The sequence below is a fragment of the Rhodofomes roseus genome, assembly GCF_022264815.1.
Source record: "Rhodofomes roseus strain CIRM-BRFM 1785 chromosome Unknown C8Q71scaffold_44, whole genome shotgun sequence".
NCBI lineage: Eukaryota > Fungi > Basidiomycota > Agaricomycetes > Polyporales > Fomitopsidaceae > Rhodofomes > Rhodofomes roseus.
In genome coordinates this window covers 117,994-136,405 of record NW_025953000.1, presented here as the reverse complement: position 1 = coordinate 136,405, position 18,412 = coordinate 117,994, and the positions used below count along the sequence as shown (strand labels likewise).

Genomic DNA, 18,412 nt, shown 5'->3' with positions numbered 1-18,412 from the left:
GCACAACTCACACCTCACATACAGTGTACATCGTTGTTGCTGTCGGGCCCAGCGCTGTGCCGCAGCGAGCCGGCTGACGAGTGACAGTCATGCTAACGATTGCCTCGCCCATAGTCGAGCGGGGGATGGTACAGCGTTTATTCATCCCCGCGATGTCCGCGCATGTCTGCACCAGATATCTCCCCCGTGTGCAGGTACGTTTGATCACTCACTCGCGGACATTGATTTGTTGACTAATTGAGCAGACGGCACGCAGAGGCACAAACCCCTGCCTCCGAAGGCCGCACTATATATGTCTGCTCATGCTCTCGACAAATGGCACCTTCACTCGCCCACAGTTTGCCTCCGCTCGGTCTTGCGCTTCGTTGTTTGAGGCTCTTTCTTTTAATCGTACCGTCCATCTTCCTCTAATCATCGCCTCCCAATGACTTTGCAGTGTTCGTCCTCAACTTTCAGTGGTGACCGTCTCATTGGGGCTCTAACCATGCTCTCGCAGCTCGTAAACTACTCAATCGCAATCCCTACGGCTACGTCCCCACTGAATGGATATGCATCCTGTTCATTGTTCTATTCTCAGTCTCCACACGTACGTCCGGTATCTTCATTCCCACATACACCACACATTGAACACGCTGCCCAACAAGTTCTGCACGCCATCCAGGCTACCCGGTACCGTCTCTGGTTCCTGCTATGCACCGCCTGCCTCGCAGGGATCCTCGAGATAGTCGGATGGGCCGGACGTGAATGGTCTATCTTTGACATCCTCCAGATGACGCCCTACCTCATGCAGTAAGCATCTGCTAATCTCCTTCCTTGGTGTCTCCATCAGTTCTCACCATGCTACAGGATTGTGTGCACGATCATTGGGCCGACGCCGTTTGTCGCTGCGATGTTCGTTATGCTCGGTGAGATGATCCGACGGCTGGGCTCGCGCTATAGCCGATTGAGCGCGACGTTATGTACGCCCAATCCGTATCTCCGCCACGCAAAGACATCTGATTCAATCCTGACATAGATACTATTATCTTCTGCAGCTGCGTACGTGGGGCGAGGCGAATCTCGCATACTACACTTACTGATGCCAGTGTAGGACGTGATTTCTCTTGTCATTCAAGCTCTCGGCGGTGCTGCAGCCTCAAATGCCGTCGCGAACGGCGAGAACCCTGAAAATGTATGTCCATTTCTGTTCCTGACCGACAATGATCTTATGTTCAACGTACAAACAAGGGTGGTCACATCATGCTTGCCGGCATCTGCTTCCAGCTGGGTGCGTTCCTCTATCACCAAACAACGAGATCGACGTTGAGTCTGCTTTTTTCATAGCGGCCATCACGTTCTACATGGTCCTCGCGTCCGAGTTTGTCATCCGCTGCTTGCTGGACAAACCACTGCACGGGGCAGACAAGGCACCTCCCGCGACGCATGCGCTAGACCGCAAGCACGCGATCATGCTCGGGGCGCTCACCTTCGCCAGTATATGCATCTACATTCGGTGGGCTCCCCCCGCTCCGTATTCAACATACTCTAACTGTCTGTCAGATCTATCTACCGTACGATCGAACTCTCAGACGGCTGGACCGGCCACATCATCCACACGCAGCGCTACTTCAGTACGTTCCCCCTTTCCTCTAAACACCTCCATCCCACTCATCGTTCCCCCACAGACTGGCTAGATGGCGGCATGGTCGCGCTCGCGATGTTCACCCTCAACTGTATTCACCCTGGGCTTATCCTCGGCCCCGCAGAGACGTGGAACGCGAAGCCCGCCGATGCGCCGATGCCTCAGGTGGAGGAGATCCGTCTTGGCAACCGCGGAAGGCCGGCGAGCAACGAGACGCTGCTGGTAAAGCCGCCTAATGTGGGTCACGGCCTCGGAGGGGTTGCAGTGTGATAATTGCGAGGCGGATCAGAGGGCCCGGGCGAGGTCACTTTAACTTTCTGTGGATCTTTGCTGGATGCGAATGTGCAGATCCTCGTCCTTGATATCTAACATGGTGTTATTCCGGTCTTAGCTTGACTATGCCGTCTACACCGGCTAGAAGAAAAACTTGAACGACGCAGCCGTAGGGGATCGAGCTCGATCTAGTATCCGTTGTATACCATAATAGCCGGCAAGCGTCTATTATGACTCAATATGATGATGATGAACTCAGCATTTATTAACCGCTGCAAGCAACCATGTGCTAAGACGCGGCGGACGCCGGCCTGTACAGTAGTGGGCGTTTAAACGCGCCACCCAGGTCGTCGTCCAGTTCGGGGCTGTACTGGTATGAGTAACGTCTGGAAAGGTAGGTAGTAATGGGTCGTTCTCGTTCTGTAGTCTATGGTAGCAACTATGTGTGTGGTTCAGTTCGTCAATCCAGAGCGCATAGATCGTAATAAATAAGCATAAGTGATAGGTGAAAAGAAATCCTGCATACTCCGCGTTCCGCGGTCGGCTCGTCGTCTTCTCCTAGGGGCGCAAGCCGTATTTGTTCCCCTAGTGCACGAGTGGGTGTCGGAGGTGTGGGGGGGTGTCGAGTTTTGGGGTATTATGACTCAATATGTAACCGAAAGAGTGTCTCGCCCATGGACCCATAAGCCAAGCCAATTCACTTGGTCTATCAAAATTGTTCGCATCGCGGGTGCGTATTTACATTGACAACGCACAACACAAGTCTTGGCCTGCCGCCCGGGTACGTGACTCCCGTGCCGTTTGAATGTTGCTCCTAGGTAATCCGTACTCTTATACCCGTCCGGTCTGAGCGGACCTGCTGTGACTGTACTACTGCCAGACTCCAGTGCGCCTGCTACACGTACTGTCAATCGCATACCTCTTCCGTCATACGTGTCCATTGTGCTGACAACATGCGATTCAGCCCAGCCTCGGGTCCGAGTCATCGATTTTTTGCAACAAAGCAGCGCCGCTCACTGTCTAGTAATTTCCGCCAGGTTCGCGCGATACCTGCGTCCGTGTCAATCACTGCAATGACTGACGAGTCACGATGTAGTAATTGGTATGTGCTATGTATGAAAGAAACATATGGAATACAACGGTACGTTGATGAGGCCAATGACAGAAAGACCCGTCCCCGCAGCAGGGGCCCCGCTGCCGTACATCCGGTCGAGACCGCGCCGCGCGCGATTTGCACCCGCCGACAGACAATTTCTCAATGACCCCTCGCCGACCGGCCGCAGGCGTCGTCTACCGGCTCTGGAGAGGAGTGTCGGCGCATGAAGGGCGTCCCTCTCGAGCTTTCTTTCTCCTCCCCCTCCGGGTTACCTCGTCATGTCTGCCCCTGTACTACGTGCCCGCGCATCTTCGGACGACTTCAACCAGAATCCGTATGGCTATGTGCCCACTGAATGGATATGCATTCTATTCTTGGTATTGTTCTCTTTGTCTACCGGTGCGTTGCCATTATTTCGAGAGACAGTGAGCGCTAAGTTCAATGCTCATCCCGCCCGGACAGCCCTTCATTCCGTAGAGACACTGCACACTCGTCTGTGGTGGCTTATACCCACCGCATGCACCGCAGGTGCTCTTGAGATCTTGGGCTGGGTAGGGAGACTATGGTCCAGTCTGAACGTCGACGCGGAAAATCCATATTTGATGCAGTACGTCCTAGCCCCATCAGGAAAGTGCACCACCTGCCTATTTTGCCTCATCGAGGCAATGAGGCAATTAGACACTCTGAGACGGGCTGTCTCATACATGTCTCATTTGAGTAGATTATTTCTCATCTGAGACGCGATGAGGCAACGAGGCAACGAGGCTCATAGGGCACATATACACATGAGATACTCAGGCGAGCCGAAAGACAGTGCAACAAAATAGCAAATATATTTCAGCTAGCCAATCCATATCCTACACAACAGCAGTCCTAATTCTTCGCTGTACCCCTCCGAAATGCGGTCAGCGACCCTATTTGCGAAGCTCCGTGAGGGCATCCACGTCATGAGATTGCCCGATGCGCACCCGTGTCCTGTCATCTCCACATGCTGTCTGCTGCTGCTCAATCGTCACGAGTATCACCTGTGCGATGCCGATCAGCGTCTCCGACATGTAAAAAAACATTGGGGCCGCGCACCAGTCACCGACCACGACAACCTTGTCCTTGTTTGCGGGCCAGTTCTTGTGCCAGCACCAGATCGTCACGTTGTAATACACACCGAACACGTCAATGTTCTTCACCTCGAACCAACCTTTCAAACCTCACTCACAACCCATCACCGATGAGGAAGGTCTGAGAGCACTGGATGCCTACGTGGCGAGGGAGCTGTCAGACCACACTCCGACATCTGGATACAGGGATGCGCATCTCGGCCATATTGTGTGTTGGAGCCCCCCACACCCTGTACTTCACGAGAAGTACCCGGTCAGATGCATATACAGGATAACGAGTCACAAAACAAAGCTCACCACGATTATTTGCCGCTAACCAGACGCGGGCCGTGTAGGGCACAACCTACTCACGTCTGATGTTGTGCTCCGCCTCGGGAACAAGGCGGCGTGCGCACTTCGCACATGCTCGCCGTTCTTCGATGCGGTCTTCGTAGAGGCGGCGGATGCCCGAGGGCTGTACCCGCGCCCGCTGCTCGCTTGCCCGGGCCCTCACCCATTGCTTTCCCCTCTCTGGTACCAGCCATCAGCTTTCTGCACGCTTGTGTACACGAAACTTACATTCGATGTCCTTGTGGGTTGTCTTGCACGTCGATGTTGGGAGACGAGGTGCCCGCGACTGCGTGATGTGAGGGTAAGTGCCAGCAAAGCAAGGCCGCGCGTGCGCACTGACTCGGAGCGCCGGCGGTCGGAGCGAGGTCGGAGCTGTAATGTAGTTCAGGGCAGACACTCAACGGTCTTCGGGCAACAGCGCTGCCTGTGCTGTTGACGTCGTCAATCCATCACTTATGGCCGGCCAACGTCGCTCTCCGCCTCGTCAGTCACTGGCACCCTCTTGCAACCAATGACGTGCATGGCCCGCGCGACCGACGATGTGCGCATCGCGCGCATCCGCCAGCCGCGCGCGCGCATCATAACGACTCCCTCCCCGCACGACGCGACCGGTTTGCCCCGCGACGTCCACAAGCCAACATCTGATGATTTGTCAAGATGCCGCTTGCGCTGCCTGATGGGCATGCAGATGAGGACTGGATACTGAGGAGGAGCAGAACGAAGGGCGTGATGAGGGCTTCAAGGCCAAGAATGCTTGAAGGTATGCCTCGCTCTCCTGCTCGCCCAATGACGACGCCCATATACCCACTTTCCGACCGGCCTGCTCAGTCATGAACCTGTCCGTCCGCCTACCTTCTTGCTTTCCCATATGCTCACCTCCTTGCCCATGTACCTGCTTGCCGATGCTCCCGCCCGCCCGGGCACCTACTCGCCCGCCCACTTGCCCACACTCCCGGATGATCAGCTCAACCTGCTGTCCGACATCCGTTCGACCCGCCGCGACCCGCCGTACCCCGCGATTGACCCGTACCCGTTCACCACCAGCGCGTACCGGCGATGATGCAGCTCAGCGTGGCGCCCCCGCGTGTACGGTCATGACCCGCAAGGCAAACGGATGTGGAGTACAAGGGCGGGCGCAATGGTGAGCACGTGGAAAACAACACACTTACGAGACAGCGGACACGGCGGGCGGAGGTGCAGCAACTCGCGAGCAAGCGGGTGGTGGGCACGGGCATGGTGAGCCCAAGTGCAGAACACCCGGGATGAGTTAACTGCCAAGGCCGGCGGTGAACGTTTGAACATTTGAACGCAGATTTTATTTTGAGCAACGGCCGGAACGAGGGTATCGTATCTCAGTGGCGATAGTGTGTCGACCTGTGTCAATCATATAGATATTATTGTAATGCATTCACTGTATCGCCGATCAGTAAGTTGTATAGTCGATCAGTAAGTACGCAAAATCACAGCCAGCCAAGTCGCAAATCTGTGAGGCAATGAGACAAGTTAGGTACAAATTAGACAGGTGAGGCCATTTGAGGCCGTTGAGGCAAGGTGCCACTTTCCTGATGCCCTATCTTCCAATGAGCGGATCTGAGCGTGTTCATTGATTCTCAAGGATCGTGACAACTATCATCGCTCCGACGCCTCTAGTAGCAGCGAACTTTGTCATCCTGGGCGAGCTCATCCGCCGTTTAGGTCCAAGTTATAGCCGGTTAAGCCCTGTATGGTGTAAGTCCTGCATCTCACCGTGCACCCGTACTGTGCTGAGTGTGACCACCAGATACCGCTGTCTTCGTGTGCTGCGTAAGTGAGCTTCAACTACGGTCGACGCCCGAAATATTTACCGGGCGTGACACAGGACATTGTTTCGCTGGTTGTGCAAGCCGTCGGCGGAGGCATGGCTGCGACTGCTGTCAACCAATACGAGAGCCCTGCTATGGTAAGTCTTGGCGTATAACGAGATTGCTCTCATCCGCTGATGTCGCCATCGAAGGGTGGGCACATCATGCTCGCCGGGATTGCCTTCCAGATGGGTTCGTACCTCCACCTTATATGTTCGGCCGCGGAGCACTAATCATTTGGATTACCCGCGCAGCTTCGATTACAGTGTACATGCTCCTCGCCTCCGAGTTTGCGCTCCGCTTTCTATACGACAAGCCCGTCAGGGATGTCGTGCACGCCTCAGGCCGGCATCACTTCAACCGCAACGCAAAGCTGATGCTCCTCGGCCTGACCTTCAGCAGTCTCTGCATATTCATTCGGTACGCACCAATATCCCAACACACCGTCAGTGCTGACGTGCGACTTCTGTCATGCATAGTTCCGTCTACCGTACAATCGTAAGTAACGTTATCCGACAGCTGGCGCCGATCCCGATTGCCTGACGACCCAATGTCAGGAACTCGCTGGGGGATGGGATGGCTACATCATCTCGACCCAACGCTACCTCAGTAAGTCCGTTTCGAACACTTACCCAATCACGTCTCGTTGAATCAGGCGCACGGCAGACTGGCTCGACGGCGGAATGATCACGCTCGCGATGTTCTGCCTCAACCTCTTCCACCCCGGCTACCTCCTGGGGAAGCGCGACACCTGGAAGGCATCCCGAGTCGATTCTGAGAAGCTCACCAGCGAACCAGCTACGCCGGTGAAGACGGTGCTATAGGCCTTCGCTCGCCCGCACATAGCCTGATGAAACCAAACAGAAGCATCGTAATCTGACAGATGTATCGTTTGAGCCCATGCTGTAGTCTTATTGTATTACCGTCTATTGTTTCCTTAGCCGCAAATCGAATGTTGAATTTCTTTTGGACACCGACAGCTTGCCAGTATCACCACTGCGACCGACAATGCTATACTCCCCGACGGTCGACCCACATTGCTCGCTGGGACCGTGATTTATTTGCAGGTCTGTCCATCAATCGGTGATCACAATCCTCCACGTTGGTACCACACGAATGCGAGTGTGCAACAGGTGAGCCATAGAGGAGCCCCGAACGAAGTGAGGGATTGTGGGATGAGTCGGGCTCACCAGTAGCACATACGTGTATGCGAGCAACGAGTACTCCCGTACTCCCTCCAATACCTTGTTGTACTGATGTTCTATTCAGTGTAAAAACGTCCTCCCGAAGAGCCCTAGCGTTCGCAATGTCGCATCCACTGACGAGCACGTCCGAGCAGGTCTCGCGGTGGCAGCGACCACGCACAAGTCCTCTGGCCTTGCCCGTAACTCGTATGACAACAATCTTGCTGCTAACCTGTAGTCGCGTTAAGGTGCACCGTCAGGACAGTTCTGCGGTTGTATGAGATTGCCAGTGCGAGACTTGTCATCAGTTTGAACATGTCCACGGTATTCATCTTGTCAGCGCGTTCCCAAGAGTCCCATTCACGCCAACGGCAGTACCAGCGAGAATGATGCCGACTCACCATTATGGAATTCTGAAGATCTTGAAGGACTCAAGGGCTCGGAGTCCTACATAGACGTTGTCTGATGTCTGGATGGATGGCCGAAGGCCCTCGAGAGGAACGTATACATCAGTCCCAAGAGGAGAACAAAAATACATGTACAGAGAACCACGGACTAGTCATACAGCCTGCAACGGGCGAGCATAAATATCCAATATCAATGCCTATCAGTGCTCGGCGGCCCGAGAACACGTTGTCCATGCGCAATTCCAAGATTCACACTACCTGGAACCCGCCAAAGTTCATAAACGTCTCCTCGAGCGATTGCTTGCGCACGACGAGCGCCTCTACAATCAGACGGGGCTCTCCCGTGCGGACAACCGCGGCGACAGCGGGCGCGACGGCTACTTCCTTCGCCGTGTCGAGGCTCTCAGCTTTGACGGCGGGAACGGAGGTAGCCAGGTCGCCGGCTGCTGGAGCACATGTGTCTATGCCGACGTGGAGAGATACCAATCCCGAGACGAGGTCTTCCGTCACCGTGTCCACCGCTGCTGATTGGCGCTCTGCCGTCGAGTCATCATGCTCACCAGGAGAGACGGACGGAGAAATGGCCGAATCATCCTCTTCGACTGGCAGAGTCGGCTTCACACCAATCGAGGATGCGAGACCGCTCGCCACAAGCAGTGCCCGCCGCTTCTCCTCGCGTCTCCGCTCGCGCGCCTGCCTCCGGAGTGCAGCCTTCGTCTCTTCATTGTTCGGGATCACGATGTTCGCGCTCGCACCGTTCCCCGTATCGGCACCGCTGCTTCCTTTGCGCGACGCAGGAACAGTACCACCCGTCTGCCACGGGTGCACCTTCTTCTCCTTGCCAACCTCCTTCTCTCTGTACTTGGCGCGTCGCCCCGCCCGTCCGTGCAGCGTCATCGAGCCAGAACGTGCGGGCACAGGCTCCGGGCGTCTGAATGGCCGCGGCTTGTACACAGAGGCGATCTCCAGATCGACGACGAACGACATCGGGGTAAGCACGGCAGCTGCAGAGGTATCCTCGGCCGTGTCGATATCCAGGTGCGGCGGCTCGGGCTCCATGGAAAACATGGCCAGGTCGTCGTCGAAGGGTGCGATGTACGGCGAGGACTGCGGCGACGGCCGGTTGGGATGCGTGCTGAGGCGGTGGGCGAAGCTCGCGGGGAGGGGCATGGGCGACGCGCGCGAGGAGTCTGCGGGGGTGGCGAGCTCGGAGATGAATGCGCTTGGGCTGCCGTCGTCATCGTCCATGTCCGTTGTGTCGAGCTCGGTCTCCGTCTCAGTTGTCTCCGTCGCAGTCGTGTCGTCGTCTGTCCCAGCGAGAGCATTTCCGCGGCGGCGAGGGTGCATGCGGCCCGCCCATTCACCCGTATGAGGGTCGATGTAGCGGGAGGCTTCCTCTGCAAGGGAGTACATGGCGGGCGGCACCTCGATTTCTTTGACCACGATAACGGACGCGCCTATCTCGCCGGCCATGCGATCGAGGGTCTCGAGGGAGGCTTCCAGGTCGGTGCGGGAAAGACCGATGAGGGCGCCGCTGTCGGCGACGCCCAGTTCGTAGTAGGCCTGGCCGCCGCCCTCGAGGAGCCGCCATTTCAGCTGCGTGACAAGCCGGGCGAAGCGAGCGGGAGAGATGTGGGTGAGCTTGAGCTTGTACTCGACATTGCCCTGCGAGTGGGACCCTGGGTAAGCCTGTGTGCAGTTAGCTCCGAGCACGGGATAGCACATACCTCTTCGACCTCTGGTACGAGCTTGGGGACGCCGTCGTGGATGTGCTTGAGGCTGTCCGCTGAGCAGCCCGAGGGTGGGGAGGGCAGGAAGGGGTCCCAAGGGCTGGGGACGCGCGGGCTCTCCGATTCGAGTTCGCGGAACATAGATACTTAGTGTAGGACACAGGTAGATATTCGAGTGATCATGGTAGTACCCGCCGTCGAAGAGGCAGGCAGGCGAGCGAGGTAGTTGTGGTAGAGAGCGAGAGACGTAGGCTTGACTCCCACCCAGAAATGGTTATTTTCCTACGCTAAGCCCCCCTTATATGGCAGGCTGACCGAATGTCCATCGGCGCGCTCCCTGGCTTGACCTCCGACTCTCAGCATGCCTCCCCCGCTCTCCTCATCCGTAGGTATCCAGTACTTCTCCTTCGCCACCTGCGCACCTGCTCACCAGTCTTCAGACAACGCTCAAGCGTATCCACCGCGAGATTGCTGACCTCAAGAAGGAAGATCTCGGCAGCATCACGCTCGCTCCCTCAGACGACAATCTCTTCAGCTGGACAGCGACGATCCCTGGCCCTGAAGGCAGCGTGTATGAAGGTGGTCTCTTCCACGTTGAGATCAGCCTCGCCCACGACTATCCGTACGTGTGCACCACCCGCTTCAGCGCATGTGGCTGAGCTCCCGCCACGGCGGCCACAGGTTCAGCGCGCCTAAGGTCACGTTCCGTACGCGGTGAGTCGCGTGAATCGAACGCGTCGCGTCGCGTCGTCTTGCGCACGGCGACCATCCCTCACAGACATGTTGATATTGACGCGTTCGATGTAGGATATACCACATGAACATCAACGAGCGGGGCAACATCTGCATCGACATCCTCAAGCACAACTGGTCTCCCGCCCTCTCCCTCTTCAAAGTCATTCTCTCTCTCTCGTCCCTCCTCACCGACCCCAACCCCAGTCAGTCTCCTGCATCTTCCACTACATCATACCACTCACTGTGTTCCCCACAGAGGACCCGCTCGTACCGTCAATAGCCACAGAGTACGTCCGCAACCGGACTAAACACAACCAGACCGCGCGCCAATGGACCGAACTCTACGCCCGCCCGCCCACATCCACATCCGCCTCCGTGAAGGGCAAAGGTAAGGCGAAGGCTGTGGGTTCCCCCGCCCCTGCGCCCGCTACTACATCGCGCGCGGGCTCGGTGAGCAGCACGGCAGGGTCCACACGGACGCAGGCGATCACGATAGACGACTCAGACGACGAGGGTACAGCGGTGCGGGGCCGGCCGGCGGGTACGAAGCGGAAACGAGAGCGAGCGCAGGAGGACGGCGGGGGTGCAGAGGTGGCAGAACCACCGGCGAGGAGGCGGTGGGCGGTGCGGCCTGCTGCAGATGACGTGATCGTCATAGAGGACTAGTGGGTATGCGAGTGGGTATGTGCGGTGCGTATGACTGCAGCGGATGTATGCATGACTATAGTTGGACTCTCGATCGACCGGTCGCCACCATCGGTGTCACAGAGGGCCGAGGAACAGCCTATCTCAAGCGAAGACGTGCAGTTGCGCGCATCGTCAATCATGTCGGACGACTCCCGCTCCGAGACTAAGCGGGTGATAGATTGTCAAGTTCTACCAGCTGCAACTCGGTGACACTGGCCTAGCAATCGCAGCACCGGCACAACGCTACAATCGCTCCGAGTGCAAGTCGTCAGTAGGCTCTAGCCCAGACGCTGTGACCGCGATCACAAGAAATCTATGAAGCTAGGGGAAAGAACGGCCGGGGATGTCTATGAATGGCTGGCGCTGACTTTGGTTTGACATCGTCAAAGTGTCGACGCAGTGTGTCTGAACTCGCGCATCCTAGCCAGACAATGAGAGCGCTAGAACTTGGAGAACAAGGACAACGTTTAGTCACGGTGTCGGGCTCCTCACAGACGTCAATGGACACAGGCCTGCACTACAACCAGCCGTCAAATTTTCAAACTTGGCCCAGAGCGGACTCGTAGCTCAGCAGCTAGCGATGGTGGTCGCTGGGGCACATTCGTGGCAGTACGTTATTATATTCGATCACGCCGCTGTGGTAAGCTCATCAAGAACGCTTCCCTTCATTTGAGTTTGAACTATACTTTGACAAGACAGCGACTCCAGATAGGACCCATGGGAAGGAGGGCCTAATGATAAGGAAACAACTGGAACCCGGACTCTCGGTGACTGCGGTGGACCGTGGACGTGCGCCGACATGGCATATAAGTATGTATCATGTCTCCGAGCGACTCTGTTTCTGCATAACCATGTCCAAGTCTGAGCTCATCCTGGTTACGGGCGCGTCTGGATTCATTGGGTCCCATGTCGTTGTCCAGTTACTGGAGGCTGGGTATCGCGTGCGGGGGTAAGTGCTTGCGGATCCATAGCAGATTACATCCATCGCTCACGTCCCCAATTTGTTCGCAGCACCGCCCGTGGCGCCAAGACGGATGTACTGCGTTCGGCGTTCACAAACCCCAACTTCGAAAGCACTGCTATTGACGATATCACGACGAGCGACTTTACTTCTGCTTTGCAGGGTGAGTTCCGATCCATGCCCATCCTAGGGATCGCTTAAGGCGCTGATTTCAAGCTGCTCTCAGGCGTCGATGCCGTCATCCACGTCGCTTCTCCCCTAGCAGGGCGCGAGTCTCCGGAAGTTACACTCAACGTGCTCTATCACAGCTCTTGCCGTTGAGCCGCCACTCACAACTACTTGCACAGAGCGCAGTCGAGGGCACGCTCAATATCCTTCGACAAGCCGTCAAGGCAGGCGTCTCCAACGTAGTCCTCACCAGCAGCTGGGCCACAACCATTGATCGTACGTGCACCTCCCATCGCACAACGAGTCTCTCGACTTGATGCAATACCCCCAGCCGGATCGTCCTCATTCACGGGCGTAACGTTCACTGAGAAAGGTACGCTGCAACTCCGAGCCGACGTGCACAGCTCTGGCTCACACCCCTCCGCATGCAGACTGGGGCAAAATCACCAAGGAGCAGCTATTCAACCCTGAGCTGAACGCCCTCGCCGTCTACTGCGGCACCAAGATCCTCGCCGAGCACGCCGCATGGGAGTTCGCGCGGGCGAACTCCGAGCTCGACCTCGCCACCAGTGTGTTCACGATTCCGCCTTCGTACCCTCGCATATTGCTTTCTGACCGCTGCCACCACAGTCAACCCACCCTTCGTCTACGGCCGACCAGTGCCCGGAGTCGCCTCGGGTTCCGGCATCAACTCCCTCGGTACGAACGGTCTCTTGTACCAGCTCATCGCCGGCGAGCCCGGCCGGCCGCTCCCCCCGCAGATCCCGCCGTTCTACTGCCACGTACAGGATGTCGCACGTGCGCATGTCCTCGCTCTCAGACTACCCAAGCTGCCCTCCGGAAGCGACGTCGAGGAGAAGCGCTTCCTCGTCGCGGGGCCTGCGACGATGTTGTACGCAGATGCAGTGAAGACGCTTTTGGAGGAACGTCCGGCTCTGAAGAACAGGTTCCCGACGCGCGAGAACGCGCCGCCGCTCCCGGGGCCCCTGTCGACGGTCGACACGACGCGTGCCAAAGAGGTGTTGGGCATGAGGGAGTACAGGGGAGCAAAGGATACCCTGCTCGAGACCATAGACGTGTTGTTGGAGGTTGAGAAGACTTGGCAGTAAGTAGGTTGTGTCATTGACAACAGCTTGTGGATTTCAACTGCGCGTTGTACGAGTTGTAGATCACCGATTCTGTGTGGATAAGAATCGAGTGGCCGCCTTCAAAACATGCGTTCATCCGAATTGTCTCCAGTAAAGACGTTGACAGCGCATCGCCAGTCGAGAGCAGTACTTGCCCAAGGCCTGCGACAGAAGCGCTAGCTAATAACCAGTTCCCCTTTTGTCGACCAGACTTATGTATAATACAACATGCCAGCAGTCCCTGGACCCATTTTGAAGCAGAAGAGCCTGAGGACTTAACACCGCGCCAGCTTATAGTTGCGGACCTGCGGTAACGTTCAACCCGGACCTCTGCGAGAGTGACGTTGCGGTTCACGAGTGCGAGACCGCGGGATATCATCTGAACTTGGTGTATTCTATCGCGTACCCTGTGGAGGCGACCGCCGTGTATGTATGCGCGTAACTCGGAGTGAGTGTGGTCCACATTGAGCAAGAGGAGCGGCAACGGAACGGCCACGGACTGGGCACGTGGCGCACCGATCGATCGGGCACACGGCAGATTTGCTCAATTCATGGGCGTCTGTGCAAACGACTGCTTTGGCTCGGGATGGCTTCTTCCCTCAAGAGAAAACGCGTCCAGGACAATCCTCACGCCAAATCAAAGGTGCTTTGTTTCAGCTCTTGCGCGTGTAATCATACTCACGCATGTACAGCGGCGACATACCACTCCAGATAGCGAAGACTCTGGACTGAGCCAGGCTTCCGCGCATGCTGACTTCGAGGAACATGAATCCGAGCAAGACGGCGCCGACGAGGACGTAGGCAGCGATGCATCCAGCGAGGGTCATGTCGAGCTACTTGAACCGGCAGGCGATACACAGGAGAGTGATGCCGCCATACATGTCAAGGCACCGCCGAAGGGCGAGGAGTTGAGAGACATCAAGGATGCAACTGACTTGTTCAGGTCTACGTCCTTCAAGTTACAGGTCAGTACCATACGGCTCATTTGCACTGCGATATACAATAACGCCGCGCCTTTAGATCGACGCGCTGCTCCCGAATGTCCGGGCCAAGTATCATCGCTCTGCCCCACTTGACAAATTCCTGCTCTCCCTCCACACCTTCCTCAACGGCCTCCCATCTATCCCACCAAAGCACCCGCTAGCTGCTTCTCGTGATCTGCAGAAGAAGGGCGTAGCAGTACCCTATGTGCTCCCCCAGCCGACCGAAGACACCAACTGGAAGGTCGCCTTTGAGAAGCCGGCAGAGATTCTCTTAGTCGGCAGTTGGGCACTCAAGACAAGCGTGAAGGCCAAGGATGGGCGTCGCTACGTCGTTGATTTGGCGGTTACTATGCCCGAGGTGCGTCTCACAAGAACGAGGTCGTTATTTAAGCTGACATTTCTATACACATCTAGTCGCTCTTCCAAGAGAAGGACTACCTTCACAGCCGTTTCTTCCAGAAACGTGCCTTTTACCTTGCTGTTATCGCCGCGGCAGTTTCTGGCAAGAAGAGCGGGCTGAACATCGAAGTACTCTACGAGTCGACGAACGGCGATCCTCGCCTGACCACCCTAGTGCTTCGTCCGAAAGCAGACGGTTCCGCCTCCGACTTCTCCTCACTCAATACCGAAGTGCGCATTCTCCCTGTCCTCCCGTCTTCCTCTCCCATCCCGGTGCAAAGATTAGGCCCCTCCCGGCCGAACGTCCGCGCGTCCGCGTCTTCAGACGACTCCGCGAGCGACACACCCAGTCCGATCTACAACTCGCGCATCATCCAGCACCTCACGCCCAAGCCCCACCTTGTCTCAACCCATGCTCTCAAAGAGAGCGTCCCTGCCTTCAGCGACGCGCTCGCGCTTCTGAGAGTCTGGGCTCACCAGCGTGGGTACGGCGTGGGCGACAGGCTCTGCGTGAGGGGGTTCGAGGGTCGGGGGGCGTGGTGGGTGGGGCTGCTAGAATGCCTGGTAATGGGCGAGGAGGTTGCGGAAAACGGCGGTCAGTTTGGCGGGTTTGGGAAGAAGGAGAAGAGAAGGCCTCTTGGGAAGGGTCTGAGCTCGTATCAGCTGTTCAAGGCTGCGTTGGACCTCCTCGGTAGGGCTATGCTTTTCTGTTGCGGTTGCGGTACTAACTACAGCGTTCGTGTAGCAAGGTATGACTTCGCCAAGAATCGTACCGTCATCAAATCCAAGGATGGCCATCGAGTATGCTTTTCGTACCTCGGTATGATCTTGTTGCTGACTGTGTTGAGAGGTAGTTCCCTCCAGAAGACTACGCCTCCCATGAGGCTGCCCTAGTCGACTCGTCATCTATGCTCAACCTACTTGCTGGTGTTCCGCTGACTTCGCTCGAAATGGTGAGCAACGCTCACTCGTTCACCAGGAGAGCCACTGACACATAGGTCGCGTAGCTTCGTTACGACGCGCAGCAGACATTAGACGTCCTCGACAACTCAGGGCTCTCGGAGGACCCGTTTCCTCTCGTGTTCCTGAAGGAACAGCGGGACGTGGCCAATCGGTTTGACGTTGTATTACGGTTCGTATGTCTTGTGGGTTACACTGTCCATAACCTGACAATTTGTCCAGCATCGACCTCTCCTCCGCAGAAGCTGGTAATCTCCCGCCCCACGCTATCCTCGAACACGGGTCCGCCTACAATGCCCTCATTGCCCACCTCCTATCTACTGCCAAGCGCGCGCTGTCGAACCGCACGAGAGCCATTGCTGTCCTGCACCCTTCGTCGTCGTCGCGCCCACTCTCTCAAGCCCAGCCATCCAATCCCTCAACAGTTCTCCTTGGCCTCGTTCTCGATACGGAGCACGCATTCCGGCTCGTGGACCACGGGCCGCCTGCATCAGAGCAAGAGACGGAGGAGGCGAAGCAGTTCCGCGACTTTTGGGGCGAGAAGGCGGAGTTGAGGCGCTTCAAGGACGGGAGCATCGTCGAGAGCGTGGTGTGGACGGTCGGGAGCTCGGACGAACGCGCGCACATACCCGCGATGATCGTGAGGTACATCCTCGGACTGCACCTTGGGCTCTCGGAGGAGAGCATCCATGGGTGGCAGAATGGCTTTGATGGGATCGTCCGGCTGCCTGAGAACGTTGGGAAGGTGCTCAGGGACGGTCGGGTGGAGACGGGGTTCAAGGCCGCAATGTCCGCGTTCGACAGCCTCGTCAAGGCGATGAAGGCTCTGGACGAGCAGCTCCCGCTCGCGATCACCACCGTCAGCCCGATCTCAGACTCGCTCCGGTACACCAGCTCCCTCGCACCCGTAGCCATCCCCACCTCCGTCGCGTCCGCTCTGCCCGCTTGCGCACGGTACGTCGCCCCGATGGAGATCATCGTCGAGTTCGAGAAGTCCGGTCGCTGGCCAGATGACCTGCGCGCGACCCAGAAGATCAAGCTCGCGTTCTTCGAGGCCCTCGCGACTGCGCTCATGGGCTCGCAGAAGGGCCTGCGCGCGAGCGTGATCGTCTCCTCGCCGCACGCTGCGTCCGACATCGAGGACCAAGCCTGCCTCGAGATCGTGACAGCCGCGGGGTGGGCGTTCCACGCGCGTATCTGGCACGACCGCGAGCAGCTCCTGCTGGAACGCGCGATCGACGACAAGCCGCACATCCCGAAGCACGTCAAGAAGAATATGCACATGGAGGGCGATCCGAAGGAGCGCGCTGCTGCGACAGCCGCACTCGAGGTATACCGACGTAGGTTCGTACATGCGCCGAGGCACCATCGCGCGGTCGCTGCGCTGTCTCATCGGTTCTCCGCGTTCGCGGGGACGGCGCGCCTCGTGAAGCGGTGGCTCGCGGCGCACTGGCTGCTAGAAGGTCATGTCCGCGCGGAAGCGGCGGAGCTCCTTTGTGCAGCTGTCTTCCTCCGGGGCGCGAAGAGCGGCGGGGACGCGCGGGCGGGCGTGCCAGGGTCGAAGGAGCGGGGATTTGCGCGGGTTATGGAGCTGCTGAAGGACTGGGAGTGGAGCGCAGGGATGTTCGTGTCGCTATACGGCGACGACTCTGATGCGGTGAAGGACGTGCCACCCGTGGGCGTGGACGTTAAGGCGGGAGCGCGGCAGGGTGTGTGGGCAATTGCGACGGAGGTGGATAGGGAAGGGCATGTGTGGACAGCGGAGGGCCCAGATGCCGTCGTGGCGCGCAGGGTGAAGGCGCTCGCGCAGGCGACGTGGGAAGCGTTGAAGGGGATGGAGGGAGGCAATTTCGAGGTGAAGGTGGGTAGCACACATCCGTCAAGTGTGCACGAAGCTGAGTGGATTCATGCAGACGCTCTTCGCGCACCCGACAGAACACTACGACTTCATCGTCGAGCTCGATCCCGCCGTGCTCCCGCGGTACGCCCAGGGCGTGCAAGCTGACCCTGCCATCTGGGCGAAGAAGGGCAAGTACGCGAACGCGCGCGGAGACGACGGCGAGGCGAAGCTCCTCCCGGGGTTCGACCCCGCGCGGGCGTTTCACGAGGACCTCAAGGTATTTCATTTCATCGTCGCTACGTTATCAACTGTGTGCTAATGATTGGCTACAGCGGGTGTACGAGCACACGTTCGTGCTGTTCCATGACCCTCTAGGCGGACACATGTTCGGTGGCGTGTGGGATCCGTCGTTGAAGGTGCCCCGGCCGTTCCGCGTCCTCGGCGGGTACTCGAGCATGCCCGTAGCGAAGGTAGGAGCATCTGTGTAACAACAGCCACAGCGTGTTGATCAATATGCCATCTGTACAGGACACGGACAAGCCGAAGGAAAAGGAAAAGGACAAATCCTTGGTTGTGCTCAACGAGAGCGCGGTGCTGAGCGAGATTGAGCGGATGGGCCGGGGCCTGGTCAAGCGGATCGTTGTGCAGGTATAGCCTCGCTCATATTCGTGATGTCGAAAAGTACAGTATGGCATTATTATCGCAGCATGCATCTAGCGAGCTGCCGGCACATCTCGAACTGTTATGTCGGGATGCTCTTGAGATGCGCAAAGGTCAAGCGACGTCATCATGGTTCATCGCAGGGCGCGTGGTAGACAGGATATTAACTCGACGACAGGCAAATACGTAATGTACAGGATTGATTGCGGCGGTCGTCGATTCGCTCGCACGGCAGACTAAGTACTCACGGGCCCGTCACATGACTCATGAGCGCTGTAACTTAGCACCCACAGGC

General features: G+C 57.4%; 7 protein-coding genes across 7 annotated transcripts; 6 read left to right on the top strand and 1 right to left on the bottom strand.

The window, feature by feature from the left end:
* The first annotated feature begins 285 nt into the window (after positions 1–285).
* On the top strand, positions 286–2,124 carry C8Q71DRAFT_451202 (RTA1 like protein-domain-containing protein). The gene is made up of 10 exons (XM_047918620.1): positions 286–437; positions 497–586; positions 645–789; positions 847–959; positions 1,016–1,038; positions 1,091–1,171; positions 1,228–1,267; positions 1,324–1,492; positions 1,540–1,610; positions 1,665–2,124. Exons 1-10 carry the CDS (start codon positions 425–427, stop codon positions 1,889–1,891), a joined length of 972 nt encoding a protein of 323 aa, XP_047772583.1. The 5' UTR covers positions 286–424; the 3' UTR covers positions 1,892–2,124.
* Positions 2,125–2,777: 653 nt separating this feature from the next.
* Positions 2,778–3,728, top strand: C8Q71DRAFT_791987 (uncharacterized protein; the record flags this gene model as incomplete). The annotated part of the gene is made up of 4 exons (XM_047925388.1): positions 2,778–2,800; positions 2,859–2,931; positions 2,991–2,996; positions 3,060–3,728. The coding sequence occupies exon 4, from the start codon at positions 3,269–3,271 to the stop codon at positions 3,725–3,727; it is 459 nt and encodes a 152-aa protein (XP_047772582.1). The 5' UTR covers positions 2,778–2,800; positions 2,859–2,931; positions 2,991–2,996; positions 3,060–3,268.
* Positions 3,729–4,859: 1,131 nt separating this feature from the next.
* C8Q71DRAFT_912080 (RTA1 like protein-domain-containing protein) lies at positions 4,860–7,246 on the top strand. Its single transcript, XM_047929171.1, has 10 exons — positions 4,860–5,195; positions 5,264–5,482; positions 6,051–6,163; positions 6,216–6,238; positions 6,294–6,374; positions 6,429–6,468; positions 6,531–6,696; positions 6,756–6,774; positions 6,834–6,885; positions 6,943–7,246. The coding sequence occupies exons 2-10, from the start codon at positions 5,304–5,306 to the stop codon at positions 7,098–7,100; spliced, it is 831 nt and encodes a 276-aa protein (XP_047772581.1). The 5' UTR covers positions 4,860–5,195; positions 5,264–5,303; the 3' UTR covers positions 7,101–7,246.
* Positions 7,247–7,929: 683 nt separating this feature from the next.
* C8Q71DRAFT_912079 (uncharacterized protein) lies at positions 7,930–9,855 on the bottom strand. The gene is made up of 2 exons (XM_047929170.1): positions 9,595–9,855; positions 7,930–9,532 (listed from the first exon to the last, which is right to left on the bottom strand). Exons 1-2 carry the CDS (start codon positions 9,736–9,738, stop codon positions 8,117–8,119), a joined length of 1,560 nt encoding a protein of 519 aa, XP_047772580.1. The 5' UTR covers positions 9,739–9,855; the 3' UTR covers positions 7,930–8,116.
* Positions 9,856–9,904: 49 nt separating this feature from the next.
* Positions 9,905–11,185, top strand: C8Q71DRAFT_450846 (ubiquitin-conjugating enzyme/RWD-like protein). Its single transcript, XM_047918619.1, has 5 exons — positions 9,905–9,982; positions 10,038–10,219; positions 10,279–10,311; positions 10,405–10,535; positions 10,589–11,185. The coding sequence occupies exons 1-5, from the start codon at positions 9,959–9,961 to the stop codon at positions 10,996–10,998; spliced, it is 780 nt and encodes a 259-aa protein (XP_047772579.1). The 5' UTR covers positions 9,905–9,958; the 3' UTR covers positions 10,999–11,185.
* A 685-nt stretch (positions 11,186–11,870) lies between these two features.
* Positions 11,871–13,257, top strand: C8Q71DRAFT_799869 (NAD-P-binding protein; the record flags this gene model as incomplete). Its single annotated transcript, XM_047925926.1, has 7 exons — positions 11,871–11,968; positions 12,031–12,143; positions 12,207–12,274; positions 12,328–12,424; positions 12,480–12,521; positions 12,580–12,717; positions 12,779–13,257. The coding sequence occupies 7 exons, from the start codon at positions 11,871–11,873 to the stop codon at positions 13,255–13,257; spliced, it is 1,035 nt and encodes a 344-aa protein (XP_047772578.1).
* Positions 13,258–13,855: 598 nt separating this feature from the next.
* C8Q71DRAFT_818992 (Nrap protein) lies at positions 13,856–18,290 on the top strand. Its single transcript, XM_047926144.1, has 11 exons — positions 13,856–13,918; positions 13,968–14,240; positions 14,296–14,616; positions 14,673–15,348; positions 15,403–15,458; positions 15,512–15,610; positions 15,665–15,789; positions 15,840–17,478; positions 17,531–17,734; positions 17,790–17,927; positions 17,986–18,290. Exons 1-11 carry the CDS (start codon positions 13,862–13,864, stop codon positions 18,109–18,111), a joined length of 3,714 nt encoding a protein of 1,237 aa, XP_047772577.1. The 5' UTR covers positions 13,856–13,861; the 3' UTR covers positions 18,112–18,290.
* Positions 18,291–18,412: the final 122 nt, after the last annotated feature.